A 20,907-nucleotide genomic window follows, 5' to 3' on the forward strand; every position below is an offset into this window, starting at 1 on the left:
CACACCTCGCATTCCGTCACACTTCGCACTTCACACTTCCATCTTCGCAGACTCAACGCAACCCCCAGCCGTCTCCCACCCACCTCTCCAACCTCAGCGGAGAGCGAATAAGAGCAGTCACCTGAGGAACTTCCCTTCGCCTAGTATAGATAAAGTAGCTTCCTGCCGCGGTCTCCAAGATGCTTCCGATCGCTACCATCGCGACTGAAAAGGGGTCGCCAGTCCATCCAGAATTGCCGACGTCACACTCAGATCTTGAGCAGGCTCGAGCTATAATCCGCGCCAAGGAGACCAAAGAGCACAGAAAGGCCATATGTTTCGGCCTCGCCATCTTACTCTTGCTGGCCTGTTATTTCTTCGACAACATTACCCCAAGACCCTTCACGGACCCGTTCAGCGAGCTTCCCCTCGACCTGGATGCTTTCGACGACTTTGGCAATGACGACGATGCCATCTGTAGGCAGCCCGCCCCCCGGGTTCCCCAGCAGAACCAAAACATCACGGAACGCAACTACGATGGCCTCTTCCGCGACCCCGAATGGCGCAAGGAGGCCGGTGAACGTCTGGCGCAAAGCGTGCGTATCGACACCCAGACCTTTGACCACCTCCGCGATATCATGCCGACCCCAGAGGGCACGCCAGACATCCCCGAACGGGCCGGATTCGACAAGTTCAAGGAGTGGATCGCCAAAGCTTACCCCCTGACGCACAAGCATTTGAAGAGGGAGTTGGTCAACAGATACGCGTTATTGTACACGTGGGAGGGCAAGGAGGATGTCAAGACGGCCAAACCGCTCGTGCTATGCTCGCACATCGATACTGTGCCTGTGCCCGCTTCGTCGCTTGATCAGTGGGTGCATCCCCCGTTCTCCGGTCATTTCGATGGGGAGTATATCTGGGGTCGTGGGAGCGTGGACACCAAGAACACCCTTGTTGCGATTGTGGAGGCCGTTGAAAACTTGTTGGCGGCTGGGTTCAAGCCCAAGCGTACTGTTATCTTGGCCTTTGGATTTGATGAGGAGATTAGCGGATACCAGGTGGTTATATCGATCTTCCAGATTCGGCAGCGCATTTCAGGGGATGAGCTTTTTCAGATGGGCTGACCGATGTTTTCTCCATGTTGCAGGGCGCCCGGTTCCTCTCCAAGAAGCTTCTCGACCGTCTTGGCCCCGGCGGCGTAGAACTCCTCATCGACGAAGGTCCGGGCATCGGCACCGAATACGGCGCCACCTTCGCCTCCATCGGCATCTCCGAAAAGGGCTACACCGACTCAACCCTCACCCTCTCCACCGCCGGCGGGCACTCCTCCATCCCGCCCAAACACACCAACATCGGCCTGATGGCGCGCATCATTGCGAACATCGAAGAGAACGTGTACACCCCCGAACTGTCCGACGACAACCCTTTCCTGCTCAACTTGCAGTGTACCGCCAAGTATGGCCCGGAGATGAACCCGTGGTTGAAGAAGGCGATTAGGAATGTGGATAAGGTCCGCCCGGCTCTGGTTAAGTATTTGGCGAGGGATGTGCAGACGAGGTATATGATGCAGACGTCGCAGGCTGTGACGATGATCAATGGGGGTGTCAAACGTAAGTGTCCGACTCGCGACGCGTATCAAGTGGATGCGACGCACACGTTCTCTACGCGTTCAGATTCGAACTCAGGTCTTGCGTTTCTTCCAACCCCAGTCAACGCCCTCCCCGAACAAACAATCGCCTCAATCAACCAACGCATCGCCATGCACTCCTCCGTCGAAACCGTCGAACACCACCTCATCGGGCTCCTCACACACCTCTCCGACCCCTCCCGACTAGCCCTCAACTTCACATCCACCAACCACCTCAACGTCACAAAAACCCACTTTGAAACACCTGACGCTGTTGGCGCATTACATTATGAGACTTTCATCCCGGCGTTGCAGCCCGCGCCCGTGAGTCCGGTGGATACGCCGGCGTGGGACTTGATTGCGGGAACTGTGAGGAGGGTCAGTGCGAGGAACTGGGAGGTGAAGGAGGGGAAAGAGGAGAAGGAGGAGGAGGAGGAGGGGATTATTGTACGCCCGGAGTTGATGCCTGCCAATACGGATACGAGGCATTATTGGGATCTGACGAAGAACATCTTCAGGTTCGTTCGGACAGTCCTTTTCTGATGAATGTGGCCTTTTTCCTGATGATTGGATCAAAACATCGTTCATATGCACACAGATACGACCCGATCCGCGCCGACAAGATCTTTGGCATCCACACTGTCAATGAACGCATCGCGCTTTCGTCTTTCATCGAGAGCGTTGCGTTTTTCCATGAGATTGTGCGTAACTTTCAGGAAGTCGAGTTCTGAAACGTGTCCAGTGATCCCATTTCTGATGGAATTGAAGCGGCGTCGGCGGACGTTAGCTTTCCTCTGTTCGACAACTTCTTCTTGATTTGGCGTACTGTAGATATCGTGTATGACGGGTTTACGTAGGATGCACACGAAGGCTGTTTCTTGATTCGAAATTTCATTGCATTGTCATATCTTCTGCGACTTTATCATGCACAATTCCATGTCTCATTCCGGGGTTCCTTCGTGGTTGGGGTTTGCAGACAGGCGGAAACGCGAACAAACCTTCTTGCCCTCGTGTCCACCTTGACATGGAAGTCCCTTGAACAGGAAGATCTAACACATGAACGAGCGAAATGTGAAAAGGGTAGTTGGGAGTGTGACCACCGTTGTCTGTAATCTTGTTCAGCGCTACTCGCAGCGGAAATGGACGATCACCTTGACCTTGACCGGTATCGTAGAGACGGGTCTGGATCCAGGAGATTTTGTCTCATATGTCGTCTAGAAAATCCTGTTCTTGCCTTCATGGACATAAGGTGTTGACGAAAACGACGTGGTTAAGTGGTTACCAAATCCCCGGGATCATGGCATCCCTTCACGAAACCTCAAAAGCCCGACAAATCACCTCGCGGCCACTTCTGAATACATTGACGTTCTTTGATGAAGGATGGTGGCAGGGTGGGGAAGGTCTGTTTTTTCGGAATTTTGACCTGCAAACCGTGGGACCGAAGGATGTGGAACACGGAGTTTGATCAACCCCCGCAAGAGTCGAAAAGCAACGAGAGAAGCACAAGGTCGCGCGATCAAAGCCGACGCAACCCTCTTTAACGTGTTTCGCGAAATTAGCTTTGAGGCCCTAATACCGAGGCCGTCGATTGCGGCCAACTGAAATGTTCTCACACCGCCAACCCCAACCTCGCCACACATCATAAACATAGAGCGAATGTAACACTTTAAAAACGTGGATTCCAACTATTTACAGAAAGGAATATGGGCAAACTAAAAATGCTACGAATGACGACGGGCAAGCTACGGAACCACTATCTCAATTAAAGCTACATGGAGGTTTACAGGAAGGCGGTAGGTATCCGGAGGTTTTGCTCTCTCTAGAAAACTTGTCCCTCTTCCATCTCCTCAAACACCGGCCTGTAAAAGTAGAGGTGGCTGTTGCGACCTGAACCTTTACGGGAGGCGACTCTCTTCACTCTCAGGTTGCGGGTAAGGTAATTGAAGTATGCGTTATAGTTCTCGGGGGGTACGATTCCATTCTCAACGGGAGAATGGAGAAACTCCGCCAAGATGATGCGCATTACGTCGTTCTGGCGCTGGAAGGCCAACCTTGGTAGGATATCGGTCTCGAAGCGGCCCGTAAAGCTTCTGTACTTGTTGTTCCGAATCTTCATGTCCCAGTAGTCTCGAATTGCATTCCGAAAGTGATCTTCCGCATGGCAGAAGTGGTTGACCAGTTCCGCAGGCCGCATGGCTACGGTTGGACGAGTCGGCCTGATTCGGGAATGAAACGAATGTTCGAAAAGAATTTAGAACGGGTATGCGAGGCTATTTGGCTCGATATTGGTTTCCGCAACTTACACAGGGTTGCTGACCGCCGCTTCAGAAGGTCCACGTCGTTCGAGGGCCTCCACGCAGGCAGCCAACTCCACCTGCCCTTGTTGCAGGTTAACTATGCGCTCCGTGTGAGCCGCTATTTGATTTTTGTTTGCGGTGATTCGCTTCCTGTTTACCGTAATTGCTCTCTTGTTTGCCGTGATTCCCTTCTTGTCTTCCGCTATCAAAGCTTCGAGCCGGTCTTGCCTCTCGTTATACGATTGATGCCATGCTCGAATCTTGGGGTTGGTAGGAACCATCTCGTCTGGACGCCGAGGAGGAAGTGGGAGCTGGGATATAGGGTGGCCTAGTGAATGTTGACGAGAAGGAGCTTTGAACGAAGCAATGCCGACATCCGGGCTTGACGGGCTTCTTATAAGACGACTGGCGGCTGCCGCTTCATGGACGCCGAGCTGTTCAAGTCGCCGTCGAAACCTGACGGTTGTGTGAGCCTCATTTTCTGGCTGTGATCATGTGTTTGATGAAGAAAGATTGCACCCTTTTTCTTGTGCTACCTCCCTCCGTTGGGGCGATAAGGTGAGGAGGGGGGGGGGGGTGGGGAATTTCCCGGAAATATTGAATGACAGGCCCAGAGGTGGCTGCAGGACATCACCAGGTGCAACCCATGTCCCGCCGTCGCCACAGGTCGCTCACTTATTGTGCTGCGGAGACCTTCCCCATGCCGAGGAGCCGGCGTAATGCTCTTGCTACTTTTTTTTGATCGATGGGTTGATCCAACGAGACAGTATGGTTTCAGGGGGCGCCTTTTCGCCCATGTCAACATCACGCGCATGTGGTGTATGGGTATTCATTCGTCTTGAAAACGCATGCAGTATCGTCGGTGGAACCAGCCTCCCCTCTGGCAAGTTCCTTTCTTTTGTGCACACTGAAGCCAGCCACCTGCTTCGAGCTCCAACCCCAGCTCCCCACTCTGTGGCTGCACTGCTGTCCCCTCCTCCCCTTCTCTTGGCAGCCTCGGCAATGTCGGCAATGTCGGCAGTTTTGACCTGGGAATTGCAATCGCAAAGGGAAGTTAGCTGAAGTTCTTTGTATCGTTGTTGTTCTGCCAGTGTCGCTCACCAGTTTGGACTTAGGGTGTCCACAAAGTCTTGGTACGAGTTCGGGGTTCGGCCATGTCTCGGTGTGTGTGTGTGTCGGCGAGACTTGTCAGGGTGGAACAGGTTCCAAAAAGGGCCCCGATATGTGTTCCTGTCAAGGATCCTCATGTGATCTGTGGCTTAGAACATGTGACTTGCAGACAGTTTATCTCTTTTCTTCCCCTATTTGAGCTTCGGCTCGTCGTTGTTACTGTAGTACGCTTTTGTTCTTTAGTCAAAAATATCATTCTCACGTGTACGGATCGGGCGTCCGATCGGGCGTCGGGCGTTAGCATTAGGGCTCCGTCCCGTCCGAAGTAAAGATCCGCCTCGCTCAAAAACTGGTAGGCGTAACTTCGGAACCAACCATGGGATGGGCCGGGTTTGCCGCGGCCCGGGTACAGGCCCGGGCGTCCCATGGGCTCTCACCGGGATGGGATGGGACAAAGCTTCTGAGACCCGCTGTTTGGGCTGTTTGGAAAGGCGGAAGCGCAAGACGAAGCGGGTCGGGCGCCGCCGCGTTAGCTTCTGTTCGCGCGGGCCGCTCGGAGGATCGGAGGCGGCGGGCGTGGGCATTCGTATTACAGTATTTCATGTATCACAACGCTTCTGCAACTCCGCCGAGTCGCCGACATTCCATGAATCGTACTGTATGTTCTCTCATATGATCGTCGAATCTATTATGTCGATCACAATCGATGTGTCATCGATGTTCCATTGTATAGCCTGTAGGCGCCCGTAATTCATTAAAAAGTAGTACGGCGCCCTCGCTCCGAGTCGCTCGTCGAATCTACTATGTCAATCCCAATCGATGTCTCATCGAGGTTCCACTAAAAAGTAGTACGGCGTCAAAGATTCTCAGCAACGGCCGAGGCAGTATGGCATGTCGCCATAACCTGGTTTCTGGACGACACCCCACGCCTGGCAGGTCGACGGGCCAATTGAAAGCGGCGGTAATTGTCTTGGTGTCATCTTTCACAGACACAACCGGCAGCGGCAGCGGGTGCAACTCATTCGTGTACGGATCGGGCGTCGGATCGGGCGTCGGGCATTAGCATCGGGCGTCGGAAAACGTTCAGGAAAGCCAACTGTGGATTGAGCCAGTCCGCAGCCCACTGTGATTTCGCACATACAGTAAGATGCCTTGTTTGGCGATGTTCTATAAAACAGAATCGCAAGAATAGACAGCCCACATCACAAAGTCATCGCTCTCCCTGGTTATCCCAATTCCGACCCCATCGTCTAATATCTCAAATGACCGTTTCAAACGCAAGTCCTACTGTATGGTTCATCACCGGCGCCAACCGGGGCATCGGGCTCGGCATTGTTCAACTGCTCGCCCAGCGGCCCGACACTATCGTGATAGCTACGACTCGTAATCCTGCAGAAGCGCTGGAGCTCGCCGAGCTTGCCCAAACCCACACCAACGTTCACATTGTCAAACTCGAAGTCACCTCCGACGCCGATCATATCAAGGCACTTGAGGATATCGCTCGGATCGCCCCAACCGGTGTGGATGTGCTGCTCGCCAATGCCGGAGTGAACCCCATGCCCCCTGCCCTGGCGCTTGACGTGCCCTTGAGCCAAGTGCAGGCCGCATTCGACGTCAATACATTAGGTCCCCTTCGGGCCTTTCACACACTCTACCCGCTGCTCAAGATGAAGACCACCCGCAAAGTTTTCTTCACATCATCTGAGATGGGGACGTTCGATAAGCTTCCGATGGCCATGTTCCCTACGTTCGCGTACAACCTCTCCAAGCTCGCAGCGCGGTACACGGCGATGGAGATTGCTCGAGATCTCAAAGGGGAAGAGTTCACCGTCATCCCCATCCATCCAGGCTGGGTCGCGACTGAAATGGGCAACAAAGGGGCAAAGCTTTTCGATCTTGAACAAGCACCCGTCTCTATCCTGGAGAGCGCCGGTGGTATCATCAAGACGATTGAGGCGGCGACCACGCAGGATAGTGGTAGATTTCTGAACTGGAAAGGGGAGGAGGTGCCGCTTTGATAGAATTGCTACGGCCTAGCCCTCTGTACTTATACCCTTGTCGCCCCCGAAACCCTGTTTTTAAACCTATAATTCCGACAAGTGAACTCATGAGAAGCAGAATTTGAGGTGTTATTGGTTCACTAGGGAAATCCTAACCTCCAGATCGGGCGTTTCAACTGGATTTGGAGGCCAGTGCTGGCATCTGCTTCAGCATGACGGTACCAACGCTAAGAGTTGCGGGTTCCTAACCGTGGGCATGGATCCGCACCGTCTTAGGCTCTTCTATGCCTGCATGCAAAGCTGACGAAGTCCTAGCGCAAGGGCACGGTTTGGAAACGGCACGCCACGAAATGGCACGATCACCGACCGATGTGCTGACCGTCCGGCCTTTTGAACAGTAAGTGCCGGCCAAGAGGCTCCAGTCTAGCCCCTTCTCCTGATCCGTCTCCGTTTCGGTCTCATCTTCGACGTCGGGCCAGTTGTAAATCCTGCCGGGAACAAAGTTCGGCAAGGTTGAAGCTCTCGTCGTACCCTTGGACATAGCAGTGAACCCGTCTATGCTGTCATAGAGGGAACGGATAGTTGCCGGCGTATATATACTATACCGTTGCATCCAGGGTTGGCGAAATCCGGTCGAGAAAGTCGACATTGCGAAAAGCGGAATCAATGCGGCTTCATTCCACCGCACGGTGACAGAGACATCCGCTGCGAGTCATTTAATCACTCTTGTCCCTTCCTGGGAGCGCTATGCCATGGTACGACGTAATCTCATATATAGTAGTGATAGAAAATGTCCAAACAGCGTTACCTAATCGAATGTATAGGTTGCATTCGATTAGGTCACGCTGTTTGGACATTTTCTATGTAGCCGTCCCCTTGATCGCAAGGATAGAGCAGCAAACTCCTTGCATGAGAACATATGGGATTCAAAATACGTGATTCAATCATAGGAAGAGCGACAAGAACGAAAGAGCGATTTCTATCCACCCCTGATTCACAAGCTCTCCCCCAACGCCCCCAACCGACGTTCTTCCGATGTGTCGCCGTCCCGGATCGATGTGCAAGAGTCCGGGCCGTTCGAAGGTACCTCATCTCCTGTTTCCTGTCAGATCTCAGAAAGTGGACCCATATCGAGTTTCGAGGGTATCAACGAGAGTTTGCGGGCTTTCATGGCGGGCGCGAGGGGCCTTCAGCTCGTTGACCTCGCCGGCATACACATCCTCGTCATCGTCGTCGTCCTCCCGTTCCTCCTCGAAGCGGGATTCGTTCTCTGCGGCCGCGGTAAGAATGGCGGGTATCTGTTGCTTGATCAGCTCCTGCCGCTTGATGACAGCGTCCGCCGCAATCGCGACCATTGCGTTGGCGAGGGCCAACCGATCCTCGAGCAGTTGTGTGTTGGATTGCATGAGACGACGGTGTCGGTAGACAACGTCCGCAGTCGCATCAGGGCGAACCATGTCAAAAACGTGAAGCTCCACAACGTCTCCTACGATCGAGGCTGCGAAGATATACAGTTGATTGTCTGGCACGCCCATTATCCGATAGAGATCCAGGGTTGGCTTTGCAACACAGGCCAGCTGAGGTACCGCGTCGCCAGCACCCAGGTCTTTGCATTCCAGGAGAAACACCGGAACCGCGAAGAGCGACGTCTGGATGGTTGCGCCTGGAAAAGCTGATCCTTCAACAGCAGCAATAAAATCCGGTTTGGGCAGCGTCGATTCAATGGCGACTGTTCTTGGGAGCGGCAGATTGACGTTGCTGTACACAAAGAGCACCACAGAGAGAATTAGATTCGTGACACGGGAGCTGTTGAATGGAGAAACGCGAAACGCTGTATACGCACGAGAAGTCTGTAAAGCCCTTCTCTCCCAGAGGAAAAAATCGGACGAGAGACATGGACACTCGTCGCTCAAAAGCGAGCTCTCCGCGACAAAAATTCGGGCCGTCGGTGACATCCAGCCCCGTGGAGACGGCGGTGGCGAAAGCGTACATAGAGCTATGCGTGAGGTCTTCCCCCTCCTCATCGAAGGACATGAGAGGCTCGAGCTTCCGTGCGACTATGGGTGGCAGATGTTCCTGTGTACATGCGCGGTGCGGCAGACCGCAGACGTAAGCACAATGTTCTTCCAACTGACGGGACATGGCAAAGGTTCAGAACGACAAAATCAGATCACACCTTTAAGGCAAACGGAAAAACACAACACTTCGAGGCGTCGAGCACAGCCTGTACCGGTCCCGCGGCCGTTGCCAAATTGTCGAACTTGAATCCAACCCCCCGAAGTACTGCACGAGGGACATTACTGAGATAAAGGCGTCAAGTTAGTGTCCTTTATATCCATGTTCACCCCACCAAGCTGAATGAGAATTTTTCCTCCTACTTGGGAACGAACGTTGCCTCCGTTGGCGGTACGACCCGAATGCCGAACTGGCCGGCTAAGTCTGCGTAGGCTAGCGAGAGCTGTTAGTATGTCCAAAAGCCAAGAAAGACAAGCGTTTACGTACCTTGCGAAAAAGCCAGCTGTCTGGTTCGGAGCGGAGTCGCCGGACGCTTTGCGGCCGGGCTGTTGCTCCTGGACGTCAGTGCTGAGGATGACAGTCGAGAGGGACAGTGTGTCAGGCGGAGAGTGACAAGCGGTTTGTTGTGGCAGAGTCATTCCAGTGCTATGTTGATGTCACATGGGAGAAACAGTATCCTGTACGTAGTGTCTGTAGTGACTGGTATCAAGCCACGTCAAGTCAACCCTCGTCAGCGCAACAAGGACTGAAGTAACACCGTGTCACCGGAGCTTCTGTTCCGTTTGCTCGGATGTTGACCCGTGGTGCGCTACGCTAGGATTAGCCTTTACAGTAGGGTTGCGTGTTGTTATGGTACAGGTTAGTTACCCAAAAACGTCACCAAGTTTATGTCGCTTCTTATATGTACTGTATTCTGTACATATGTATGTACGTCTGGGCAGAAAGACGACCGACGCCAACCAAATCTCCACACGGCATCAACATGGCATCGTTTGTCTGCAATGGACCACAAACACAAGCCCCTCAAATAAAGAAGAATCATTCTTCGCATAAAGCGCAATGAGCACTGCTGTCTCTGGTTGTGTTCAAACATCTAAGGGCCCTGGCCCTGGAATCGCGCTTCCCTTTTTGTCGTCGCTGCCACTTTCGCCCTTCCGTTCTGCCGTAGGTGGCAAAGTCGGTCTCCTTCCTGCCGAGGTCCCCACCACGCTTAAATCTCTACCCCTCCCACCCGCATTTACGGACCGGCAACTTTTCTCCACATCTTTCTGCTGGAGTTGGGTAAGCAGCGCGGACCAATTGGTTGCATCTGCCTCGCTCAGTTGCATTTCGATCGTGCCGATCTTCCCACCAGCTATGATCCGCAGGACTTGCTTCTTCTCCCGCACTGGATCCAGTTCAAACTTGAAAGTATCCTCTCTCCAATTGCAGGATAGAGCCGAGCACTTGAAGACAAACGATACGAAGTCAGTTTCAGTATGTTCCCCACGATACGTCGGTCATCAGATGGATCGGCAGTATGGACTCACATCAGGATACACATAAATGACCGTATGGTGCGCCGGCAGACATATCACATGGACATCCCTCCATGGGCCAAACATGAGCTTCGGCTTGAATCGCGCCATCATTTGATGTTGGACCACATTCGCTAGACCCTCTTGCGCATGATTCGACACCGTCTGGCTAGTGATCGAACTCTGTCGGCTATCATCAACCCGGGCCGTTGCTCGGATGCCCGCTTTTAGTCCCAATCCGTTTGATGGCTTCAAGTCGGATTCTCCTTTTCTCAGGATCAGCCATGCCTTTGGGGCGAAGGTCACGGTGAGAATGACGAACGATGCGGACCAGATCGCGATCGCGCGAACCATGAAGACTAGGCTTGGCGTTGTTCCTGGCATGAAGACGACGGGAAAGCCGAGGAGACAAAAGACGATCACGTTGTAGGAAGCAATGCCGAGCTGCTTTGATTCGTTGTACTGCAGGGCGACATTGCGATTCTGGTCATGATTGAGCACACCGGAGAATAGTTTCAGTGAGACGCAAATATCCGCACACAACCGTATCCACTCACCACGAACGCAAATAAAACAGTGACCCCCAGAATGAAACCGTTATATGCCATCAACATCGTGCTCCACGTATTATTGGCAGACTGGCACACAAGGTAGTGATCCGTCGATTCCGGATTCATCATGACCGGTATTGGAGGGGAAGCGGCGCCCCAGACAGCGATCATGATTACATTAATCAGAACAAGCGGGACCGTCGCCTGTAACAATCGCATATCTTTCAGCGCCTTTTTGGATGGCCTCGGATTGTTAAAAATGTAGTAGATGCGGAGGTTCTTGATGCAGAGACTCCCCAGCGATAGCGAAAAGCCGATGGCGAGAAGGGCGGGTGCAACTATACAGCTGGCTCGGGTGACGGGACCAGCATAGAACAGGTTCGAGATGAAGGTCAAGGCAAGACCCAATAAGATCAGGCCCAGGAAGATCGGACTGGCGGCTTTGATGACTTTCCGTTTGACGTAAATTCTGGTGAACACCGCGGCGGCCAGGATACCCAGCAAGCCGACGCTGCTCAAGAATGCAACGAAGATTCCCAGCGGAGCGCTGTAGGCTGTGTATGGAACGCAAGGTATCACGACTTGGATGGCGATGGGATCAGAAGTTCTCAGATCATCTATCACTTGGTAGGAAAGGGTGTCGATCCCACAACCTGTCGGGTGGAAGGTCAGATCAAGTCGATAGATGTGTGAGGAGGTATTGGAAGTCGCGGACAGAAGCTCGGCATTAGAGATGCGCTCGCCCGCTGCATTTGTCAGATATCCTATCCCCGGAGGCTTGGTGATTTGAAACTTCGGAGTCCGCTCGTCCCGTTCATAAGCTTCAAGCATCACGGTGAATGGCAGAACATCTCCGGTGCCACCATTGAGACGTGATACCGGATAGCTCATTGCCATTCCCTCGGGGGCCGTCGCCGGATGAACCAGGGAGGTCAAGTGGATGGTGACGGTGCTCGTTTCGGATAGCTGGGAGAGATCCCCAATGCAGTCCGTCGCCCCGTAGTCAAACCCATCGACGCCACTCTTTGAGGGGTCGGGCACGTACACGACTCGATACTGCATGTCGGTGACATAGCCAGCTTCTAACCGGTCAGTCCCCACGTTCTCAATTGCATCAATCTCCTTCCATCCGTCGAGTTTATAGTTGGCACGATCCAGCCTAATTGCATCCGTCTGGAAAGGTGTGCCACAGACGCCCGGCGAGTTCATCAGGTAGGTCTGCGATATATATGTGCCCCTTGATGAGTACAGGTCTTTCTGCGCTGCGCCTTTCCACACTGCGATCCAGTCGTTGGTGGCAGGATGCCGGACGGAGATGATCTCCGTAGTTCCCGGATTCAGATTTTCGTATCTGTTTCCCAAGTTTTCTTTCAGCAGATGAAACGAAGGATGAGGTCCGGTGAGTGCAAGAAACCTACGAGTTGATGCTAACAATATGCGTCGCTAAATCATATCCAACCTCAACGAACTCCATCGCATTCGGCGAAGGCGGGCAGTTCCATCCCCATGGATTTGCAGGACCCTTTGGTTCGCACTTGACACCCCTCGGCGTACTTGGACACCAGGAATCTTCAGAGCCGCCATAGCCGAGATCCGCGCGACTTGCATCATATTTCTCTGGCGCGCCTAGCAGAGCATTGACACCATAGCCAGAGTATTCATCTGTCCAATAATACTGGGTGCTAAAACGCAGAGTCGGATCACTCGGCCAGGGGATGGTTCGGTTCGGGTACTGTGGAACTCGGCTAACCCATTGCTTCTTTCGTGGCTGACTGATCCGCCACGGTGTAAAGTACTCTGTAATGGCTTCCCCAATGTAATTCGGTGGATTAGTTTCATTGTATTGATACAGCTTGCCGAGTGTCGGAAGCGAATTGATGGTGCACACCAGAAGCCGCTCATCCGAGTCTTGAGTGATTGCATTCAATTGAATGATGATCGAGGATGCGTTTTCTTCTGAGATGTACGTGCTGAGGAATGGAAAGCCGTCCCATCCGATGTTGCTCGGTTGCTTCGGGGCCGCTGTCCACAGGGGGAAACGGGATGCAGATCCACCGCCCAGCTGACCGGCATAGGATCCAGCAGGCCCGCATAAAGATGCCTCAGTCGTGCTTGCGGAAACCGGTGCACCGCAAGCTGCAATACCCTTGCTGCCCTCATTTAAATGCCACACTACGCTCAAATTGGCCGTCTCTTGCGGTCTGAGGAGAACATTCAAATTCCTCGATCCTCCCACAACCCCTTTCGACGAATTGAAAATGGCAATCTCGTCCAATCCACCCTCGTATCCTTTCCCGATTACGAGCCCCGTTCCGCTGGATGGTATGCCGGCGGTGGAAACATGTACGTCTTGTACATTATTGTTCACGTATATACTGATCTCTCCGCTCGAGTCTTTGCTCACAGCTACATGCGACCACTGCTGGGAGGTGATATTTGCGCGGAGGAGCGGTTGACCGGCGACGGCAAAACGCAAGACGTTGTGCACTTGATCCATAGTGAGAACAAGCGTATCGTCTGCGGTAGCCCATATGCGTGCCGCAGTAGACGACGATACGGGGTCTGGCCATAACCACATCTCCATAGTGAACTCCGCCATCCCCAAAAGTGGGTAGTTCGGGAAATCTATATGGTGTCGATTTGCAAATGTCAGATAAAAGGTGTTGACGCCAGCAACGGCCGGAATCCCGGTCCTTGCGGCGAGGTTGATTGTCGCGACGGCGTTGTTGGTTGAGACTATCCCATGCTCGCCTACTACGCTGAACTCGAACGTGTCAAATGGGGCACCGTGTTCATTGGGGTGTGGTACATATTGGATGCCGTCTACTTCGGTGTTCACGACATCACCGACACTCAACAGCTCCTTTCGTTGCGGGACGTCGTTCCAGATCAAGGTCGCTCTATAGATTGAACCGCGAATTGGAAGTGTCTGCACAATCGCACCTTTAAATGGCCCTTGTGCAAAGGGGCGTGCCGTCAGAGGGATGAAGATGTTTGCAGCCCCCGCTACGACATCCACGTGAACATTCCGAGCAGTCAGCGATTTGGCAACGATGAGTGTCACGGTCGCCGATGTCGGCGCTGATGTGCCGTCGGAGATCTGGTACGTGAATGTACAGCTAGCATCCACTGCCGCGGTGGAGGACACCCAAATTGTGTCACTGTTGCCCGGGATAACGCTCCCATCAACGGCGGGTGTGACGGAGTCTAGGTATATAGACCATCCGGCTGCCGTGGAACAGGTTTGAAGTGACTGGATTGACGTGGTGATCTGTGCATTGGGGACGTCAGAAGAACCGGGAAGCTTGACGCTGGATAAGGACGCCGACGGAATGAAGGCCCGCACTCGTCGGCTGCCAGTCAAGGGGGCATCGGAAGGGATCCAAGAAGGTCGTCGGTTGCATTCGACGTTCTGTTTGCATGTGCCACAGTCAGTCAACATGAGAGAAATCAACATCACGGTTGGGATCCTCCCACTTACGTCCGAGACTCCAATTCTCCCAGCGGGGCATTCGACAACATCCGCAAACGCATTCTGACCTCCCAGCACCAGTGGGTTCGCAGTTGCATCAACCTCATTCAAAATAGTCTTGCTATCGCTTTCCAGTATGTCCATCCCCCATTTTGCGAATAAGCCCGCGGTGCTTCCCGGGAGCACGTGGTGCATATCCGCTTGAATCTCTTCCTGCGTCCGAACAACGTTCCATATCTTCGTTGAAAAAGGTGAAGGAGCGTTGACGTAAGTCAATATCGAGTGCAACGACAAAAGCGCAAACCCACCCGAACTTCATCCATAACCCCCACAAACGCCTTCAGGTCCTGAAACGAGCCATAGAATGCATCCTGGTCCTGCCCCAACACCAAAGCGACCGTGCTCGTAAGATTAGCGCCCACTAAGTAGTCTTGCGTCTCGGTGTTTTCATCGCTGTATTCTAGGTCGCCGTTGAGGTAGAAGTGGGCTACTCCTGTTGTGACCTGTGAGGGTGTGAGTTGTTGCCCGAAAGGGGAAGCATGTGTGGGCGATGAAGGGATACGTACATCCAGTGTGAGCGCTTTAATGGAAGCAATCCGTGTGCAGATCAACAGTTAGTCAAGCTATGCGTCCCCGGAACGACGCAACATATCCATTGACCCTACCCATATGCTGCCACTCCCCCAACCGAAGATCCGTCCAATTCGTCGCAGACTAATAGCAAGCCGCATCAGCCCAAATATCAACAAAAGCACATTACCCAAGAAAAATCACAAACCAAAATGGCCCCTGCGGTATTCGACAACAACGACGCATAGCCATTCTGTACATTAATGTAATCATCATCAGCGCCATCATCCACCCCCTCAAAATTGAATGAATGCAACACGGCGAGGGAGAAGTAGTGCGGGTTTTGGGAGACGAAGGGGAAAAAATTGGTTCTGCGGTTGTGAGGAAATGTCGGGTTAGCTATTTTCTTCATCACATATAAAGGAGGGACGCTGTCCATCACTCATACTTCGCCCAAAACTCGATCGTGAAAGTACTTGGAGGCCACTGCGTTACGATTTGGCCGTACGAGACCCCGTCGACGATGCCTTGGCTTCCGATGCCGGCAACTGTGGTTGTGTTGTAGAAATACAATGCGTTGCCTGCGCCGCCGGCATACAAGGTCGCTTCCGTATAGGGAAAGGCGACGCAGGCTAGAAGGAACAGGAGAAGGAGACAGATGGACATTGCGTGGAAGTACGACACTTTGCAAGAGTAGGGGCGCCGTTTGGGGCCGCTGCCGGAGAGCTTGAGGAATTACTTCCTCAGAGGGCAGAAAAGTCTTTTGCGATATTGACTGGCTCCACCGCGATATTGACGGACGCTTTCATTTCAAATCCGGGATTGGTTGAGAATTCTCTAATTGTCAGAAAGTCGTACCCTGAGCAGCAGAATTGGGAAGAGAGAGAGAGATCCGAGCCCTGGAGGGAGGACGGAACCTAACTGTCGGAGGGCCGTCTTTAGTCCAGATTGTACCTTGCCTTCATCTACTGTGTCAGCGTCATTTCGGTTTGCGGAGTCGCGATTACCCAAGCATCCCATTCATTCATTACCGTCGTTCGAAAACAACCCTGACTCCAAAATGTATGAAAATCATACAACAACGCAAACAACACCGTGGGTCTCTCTACAACATACAAGAAGTATTGTCGCATATCTTGCGATGCACGCAGGTCCGTGTGCCATCGCGGGTGGGAATAGCTAAATACGTGAGGCTAACTATCTAAGGAGACTAGAAAACTTCACCACAACTGTGCATCAGCTAACCAGCCCGGACCATTCCATCTCGGTCGATGACCGTTGTAGTGTGAATATTGATGAATCAGGAACCGAAAGTTGGCGGCAGCTTGAATGTCTCTGTCAAAGATGGGCGGCATATCAGGAGGTATCTGGCATGTTGGGCACTATCAAGTCTCCAGTTTCTGCCCATCTCGTTGCGGGACTCTGGGCACCTTGGAAACAACATCGGTTCCGCTTCATCTGCTTCTTGCTCGCACTATCGTCGGAGTCCGTGCCTGGCCGGAGCCTCCCGGTGTCGACGATACCAGTACTTGGGACGATGTTTGCATGTGCCATAGGGTTGCCAAGAAGCCCTGGTGTCGTGGATATTGGCTTCTGGAAATTGTCCGGCGAGGGTCTCGTAGCCTGCCATTGAATTATGGCATTGTGTCGTAGTGCCCATTTCAGGCATGATGAAGACAGTTGCGCCGGCAACGGCCAGTTGTCTGGCAAGGCTCTTGATTGGCACGGTGCCATGTGGTTTCTGCCAGCCACGACGTGTGAAATCACCAGAACCAAAGGCGAAAACGGGTTGATGTTCCAAGCTGAATGCGAGCCTGTCTTCTGGGTGGATGTTATTCCGTGGGGCATTGGTGTGACGATCGTAGTGGTGGTTTCTAAGGCATCGCATTCGGACCTTGTACCGATGGTTTCTTCTCAGGCCGGCGCCTCTGGCCAGGCCAGATGTGTGGCCAATTCGTTGCGTGGATGCCCAACGCTCGTGGGTGACGCGCTTCATGAGGTGGAGGGCATCATCCATCAACGCTCGCTGCTGATGTATCTTCCAAAAGTGTTATGGATGACGCGCCCATACCATAAGCTTACCTACTGACAGCCGCCAATGTCAACTGCCAATGTCAAACGCCAATGTCAATGTCAATGTCAGTGTCAATGTCAGTGTCAATGTCAATGTCAATGCCACTCCCCCTCTCTCCTCTCATTTCGCCAATCCCGCCTCGGCTTCTCCACATCACCCCACTACTTCTCCATAGCCAGGCCACTCCTCCTCTCTGCTCTCATTTCGCCAATCCCCCCTCGGCTTCTCCACACCCCCCACCACTTCTCCATAGCCAGCAGCTGTAGCAATGATCTCTACGCTCGCCACGCACGCTCTAGGAGCATAGCTGGCGCCCCCGCCGGTCCCCTCTTGTTGTTGTTGTTCTCTGGCCTGCTGGGTTGCCTATCTATAACTAGCCGCCCTCTCTTCGTCCATTCCCTTCCTCCCCAGCAGATCAACACCAGTTCTTCTCATCTCCTGTTCTAGTCCTTGTTTCTTGTTTTGCCAATACAATCTCTTGTCGCCTATCACTCTCGCCTTGTCTTCTCTACTTCGCTTCCGCCTCAGTCGTCGAGATCATAACAGAAGCAATCTTGTGAAAAATTTGTTGGCCGGCTCTTCAGTTCTCTCTTCCGGCCGACGGCCGGCAATTTCCACCCGGTACCACCGCGCCAAAGCGCCGACGTGTTGTCTTGCTCCCGCCGCATCCCGGTTCCTCATCGAACCCAAAAGTCTGGCCAACGACTGACCCAGCTCCACGCTCATCGTCTCCAGTCCGAAACGCTCTCCAGTAAGGATGTCCTGGAGAGGACCGTCAAATATCAACTGAACCGCAGTTCCGGCAAAACAGGTACCACCGGCACTCGGTATGCCAAATCTTGTTTGAACCCCACCCCCCCGGCCTCCCCGTGAGCCCGGTGTCATTGTTCCCCGGCCTCTATCTCCCCGGCCTCCATCTCCCCGGCCTTGATCTCCCCCGCCTCGCTCCGGCCGCGCTCCACGAGACCCAGTCCTACGGCTACCAGGAGGGGGGTTGAAGCCTTGTGGACTAGGCATCAACGGAGCTGGCATGGTTTCGATGGCACTCCACACAGGCAAGTCTTCGATTGGAAGGCTTTGCGATCCACGGGCGAGGGTGTCGTCGTTGTTTCTGTCAGGCGGAAAGGGGATGTGCACCCGGACACCTTCAATTGACCGGAGCAGGTGGTGCGTGTAGGGCCCGGTTGAAGATTCCGACTCGGTGCTGGTTGTTGCTCGTCGAGGCTGGGGGTCAGGAAGGTCCTCAAAAGTGAGAGGCACCACAATCCGAAGGATGGTTCTCCGGGGATTCGCCGGGTCTGGCGAACGCGTGAGGCCCATGGACATGGGGATGGTCACATTGGGAGGGAAGACAAGCCACCCGTCCCGGTTGATGGAAAACATTGCCGAAGGCTGAATGTACCCATGTCCCGACTGGCTATGGGAGCCGTCGCCTCCATCTCCATCATGCTCTCCAGGTGGTTGGTCAGGCTGCTCCGCGGGGTTCGGCTTGTCGGATCGTTGAGGCTGTACCGGCGGGATCGGTGGCTGAGGTGCTGGAGGTTCCGGTGGTTGAGCTTGTTCAGCTTGTTCAGGTCGTTCCGGCTTGGTTGCGGTTTGTTCGGTGGTCAACGGCTCTGGCCTTTCTGGGTGTCCCGTTGACGGACCCAATGGGGCTGGTAGATTTACACCGGCTTGCTGTGTGCTTGGTCCTGCCGTCCTAGAAGGCCTAAGGGGAGGCGGAGGCTTTGGGATTCCAACGGGCAGATTAGGTTCATTGGCCATGGTGGAAGTTGTTGGAACGGATGCTTGAACACGGGGGAAACTTGCGGAGGGGTCTTGATTTCTACGACGTGGGTAGAAACAATTGAGAATGCAAAGTATACGTACTAGAAAAGGGTGGATATCAATTGAGAATACAAAGTATACGTACTATAAAGGGTGGATATCTTTCCAAAATGCCAAGAAGTCTAAGCAATAGGGGCTTGGGGAAGTGTCAATGTTCCAGTAGAATACCGTCTTTTCGAGGATGGAGAAGTCAGCGCTGTTGATGATTGATGACCACTTGCACATTTGAGCCCTATATATACCTAATTCGAGACGACATTTGACCGGCCTTCCAACGCAGCCTTATTAATCTCCTGCTGGAGAAGGATATGGGCGACTTGATGCCAGTTTGTTTGACAGCGGCATGACAAGTTGGATAAGGTAACGTAGCAGGCAGGACGACCGTCCGGTATCGTTATCGTTCTAACCTGAATCCAACGGGCAGCTGGCCGCTTCGTATAAACTGTAATAACCGAAACATAAGACACTGACCAAGCCTGTCACACTCAGCCACATGCTGTGCTCAGGGTCTCCTCAGGTGCTCAGCTCACAGTGTGGAGGAGGGGCATAATATTATGGTGGATTTGTGACGCCCAACAACAGTGAATATTCCCTCTGTCCATGCAGTTGGAAGGAGAGTAAAGATTCTCGTCTCAACATTTTGGATCTAGATCTTAGAGTTCATCGCATTCGATTAAGTTCTGGCAACAAACCGTTGACGTACATAAATGTACATGTTACAAAAGAAATCCGGGTTGACTTGACTTGAGGACGACGACGACGACAAATAGAGAGAGCGGGCGCTCCGACCAGCCTGCATCCTGAGCCCGCCACCCGTCAGTCTCGAGTCAAACACAAAGCATCCCAGCACGTTCCTAAAAATAGTAGGTGCCAAGATGCGACCGGTGATCCACAACAGGTTGCTGACGCACGATAGGGCACCCGTTCTTCCCATGGCATTGTTCAGCAAGCCAGGCACAAATCTTACACCACGCTTTAGAGAGAAGATCCCTAAAAATAGTTCCCAACTCAGGCGTGATGCTCGAAATGCGTAGGTCGTGCCTTCATATAGCATGAGCGGCCCCGGGGCCGTCCGTAACGCTCCCCGTGTTGCTTCACAACGGCCGTGCCATCATCTTGACGTCTTGGTATACTGCTTCAGGGCATGAAGAAGTAGCATCTATTGCAAAAGGAAAGACAGATGTGAGGACGATGATCTGGACGACGACTGGATAAAACCCGATTGATGCCTACCTCTCGAGAGCTAATCCCCGGCAGTCATCACAATCTCAAACAGATTAGTGTTTGAATTGTGGGAGCTGCAATATGTCCCACATATGCAGGTAAGGAGAGCGAAGAACGCATCTGGAGGCAACAAAGAATAGTGGAACATTAGAAGGCGAGACCGAAGAACGCCACTTTGAATGGAAGGTGGACTTGCTTACCAACGAGATGCCAGTTCTTCGACAACGACGACGCATAGCGACTCTCACCATCATTGCATGAGATGGAGTGCATCAACGGAGTACATGACCTAAGGTGAGAAACAAAGGTGGATATAAGATAGCGACGACGACGATGGGCTAATGGTGCATGAGCAGTTGGAGTCACAACGGTACTTACCATCAATCATGTAAACCTCCGGCGAAATGTACTGCACGACACATCAGCGTTAACGATGGAGCGCATATGCACTGATAGACCTGGATGAGTAAGATGAATAAGACGAGGGAAATTGGGTTAGCAAAGACCGTATAATAAGGGTTGATTGATTTGCAGAGGTAATACTAACCATGTGTGTGATCTAAGACCAGCAAAGGAGCGCCCATTGGTTGCACGTAGTCGGCAGTGAACGTATGCTGCGATTGGCATTGGCCTTGTAGCGACG

The 20,907-nt window shown here is 53.0% G+C and overlaps 5 protein-coding genes across 5 annotated transcripts; 2 read left to right on the forward strand and 3 right to left on the reverse strand.

The window, feature by feature from the left end:
* Position 1: 1 nt before the first annotated feature.
* Positions 2-2,552, forward strand: EV422DRAFT_324601 (uncharacterized protein). The gene is made up of 4 exons (XM_053066307.1): positions 2-1,037; positions 1,127-1,589; positions 1,689-2,124; positions 2,205-2,552. Exons 1-4 carry the CDS (start codon positions 180-182, stop codon positions 2,335-2,337), a joined length of 1,890 nt encoding a protein of 629 aa, XP_052928430.1. The 5' UTR covers positions 2-179; the 3' UTR covers positions 2,338-2,552.
* An 873-nt stretch (positions 2,553-3,425) lies between these two features.
* Positions 3,426-4,184, reverse strand: EV422DRAFT_565236 (uncharacterized protein; the record flags this gene model as incomplete). Its single annotated transcript, XM_053072287.1, has 2 exons — positions 3,426-3,822; positions 3,910-4,184. 2 exons carry the CDS (start codon positions 4,182-4,184, stop codon positions 3,426-3,428), a joined length of 672 nt encoding a protein of 223 aa, XP_052928431.1.
* A 1,992-nt stretch (positions 4,185-6,176) lies between these two features.
* On the forward strand, positions 6,177-7,173 carry EV422DRAFT_324762 (toxin biosynthesis ketoreductase). Its single transcript, XM_053066309.1, has one exon. It carries the CDS (start codon positions 6,276-6,278, stop codon positions 7,029-7,031), a length of 756 nt encoding a protein of 251 aa, XP_052928432.1. The 5' UTR covers positions 6,177-6,275; the 3' UTR covers positions 7,032-7,173.
* Positions 7,174-7,885: 712 nt separating this feature from the next.
* Positions 7,886-9,223, reverse strand: EV422DRAFT_324841 (uncharacterized protein). The gene is made up of 2 exons (XM_053066310.1): positions 9,190-9,223; positions 7,886-9,089 (listed from the first exon to the last, which is right to left on the reverse strand). Exon 2 carries the CDS (start codon positions 9,035-9,037, stop codon positions 8,126-8,128), a length of 912 nt encoding a protein of 303 aa, XP_052928433.1. The 5' UTR covers positions 9,038-9,089; positions 9,190-9,223; the 3' UTR covers positions 7,886-8,125.
* A 630-nt stretch (positions 9,224-9,853) lies between these two features.
* On the reverse strand, positions 9,854-16,056 carry EV422DRAFT_520466 (7 transmembrane sweet-taste receptor of 3 GCPR-domain-containing protein). The gene is made up of 10 exons (XM_053069686.1): positions 15,588-16,056; positions 15,348-15,510; positions 15,235-15,283; positions 15,136-15,149; positions 14,878-15,072; positions 14,579-14,806; positions 12,516-14,509; positions 11,104-12,448; positions 10,559-11,029; positions 9,854-10,474 (listed from the first exon to the last, which is right to left on the reverse strand). The coding sequence occupies exons 1-10, from the start codon at positions 15,803-15,805 to the stop codon at positions 10,115-10,117; spliced, it is 5,037 nt and encodes a 1,678-aa protein (XP_052928434.1). The 5' UTR covers positions 15,806-16,056; the 3' UTR covers positions 9,854-10,114.
* Positions 16,057-20,907: the final 4,851 nt, after the last annotated feature.

The sequence above is a fragment of the Fimicolochytrium jonesii genome, assembly GCF_025526975.1.
Source record: "Fimicolochytrium jonesii strain JEL569 chromosome Unknown EV422scaffold_4, whole genome shotgun sequence".
NCBI classification, from domain to species: Eukaryota; Fungi; Chytridiomycota; class Chytridiomycetes; order Spizellomycetales; family Powellomycetaceae; genus Fimicolochytrium; species Fimicolochytrium jonesii.

Excerpts from the sequence above, each read along its gene's own strand:
- EV422DRAFT_324601 (XM_053066307.1), top strand. The coding sequence starts at position 180 with ATGCTTCCGATCGCTACCATCGCGACTGAAAAGGGGTCGCCAGTCCAT. Across the intron at positions 1,038-1,126 it reads AGGAGATTAGCGGATACCAG|GGCGCCCGGTTCCTCTCCAA; the intron begins GTGGTTATATCG and ends TCCATGTTGCAG. Across the intron at positions 2,125-2,204 it reads CTGACGAAGAACATCTTCAG|ATACGACCCGATCCGCGCCG; the intron begins GTTCGTTCGGAC and ends ATATGCACACAG.
- EV422DRAFT_324762 (XM_053066309.1), top strand. The coding sequence starts at position 6,276 with ATGACCGTTTCAAACGCAAGTCCTACTGTATGGTTCATCACCGGCGCC.
- EV422DRAFT_324841 (XM_053066310.1), bottom strand. The coding sequence starts at position 9,037 with ATGAGGAGGGGGAAGACCTCACGCATAGCTCTATGTACGCTTTCGCCA.
- EV422DRAFT_520466 (XM_053069686.1), bottom strand. The coding sequence starts at position 15,805 with ATGTCCATCTGTCTCCTTCTCCTGTTCCTTCTAGCCTGCGTCGCCTTT. Across the intron at positions 14,807-14,877 it reads GGGTTATGGATGAAGTTCGG|ATATGGAACGTTGTTCGGAC; the intron begins GTGGGTTTGCGC and ends TTTTCAACGAAG. Across the intron at positions 12,449-12,515 it reads CATATTGTTAGCATCAACTC|ATACGAAAATCTGAATCCGG; the intron begins GTAGGTTTCTTG and ends CTTGGGAAACAG.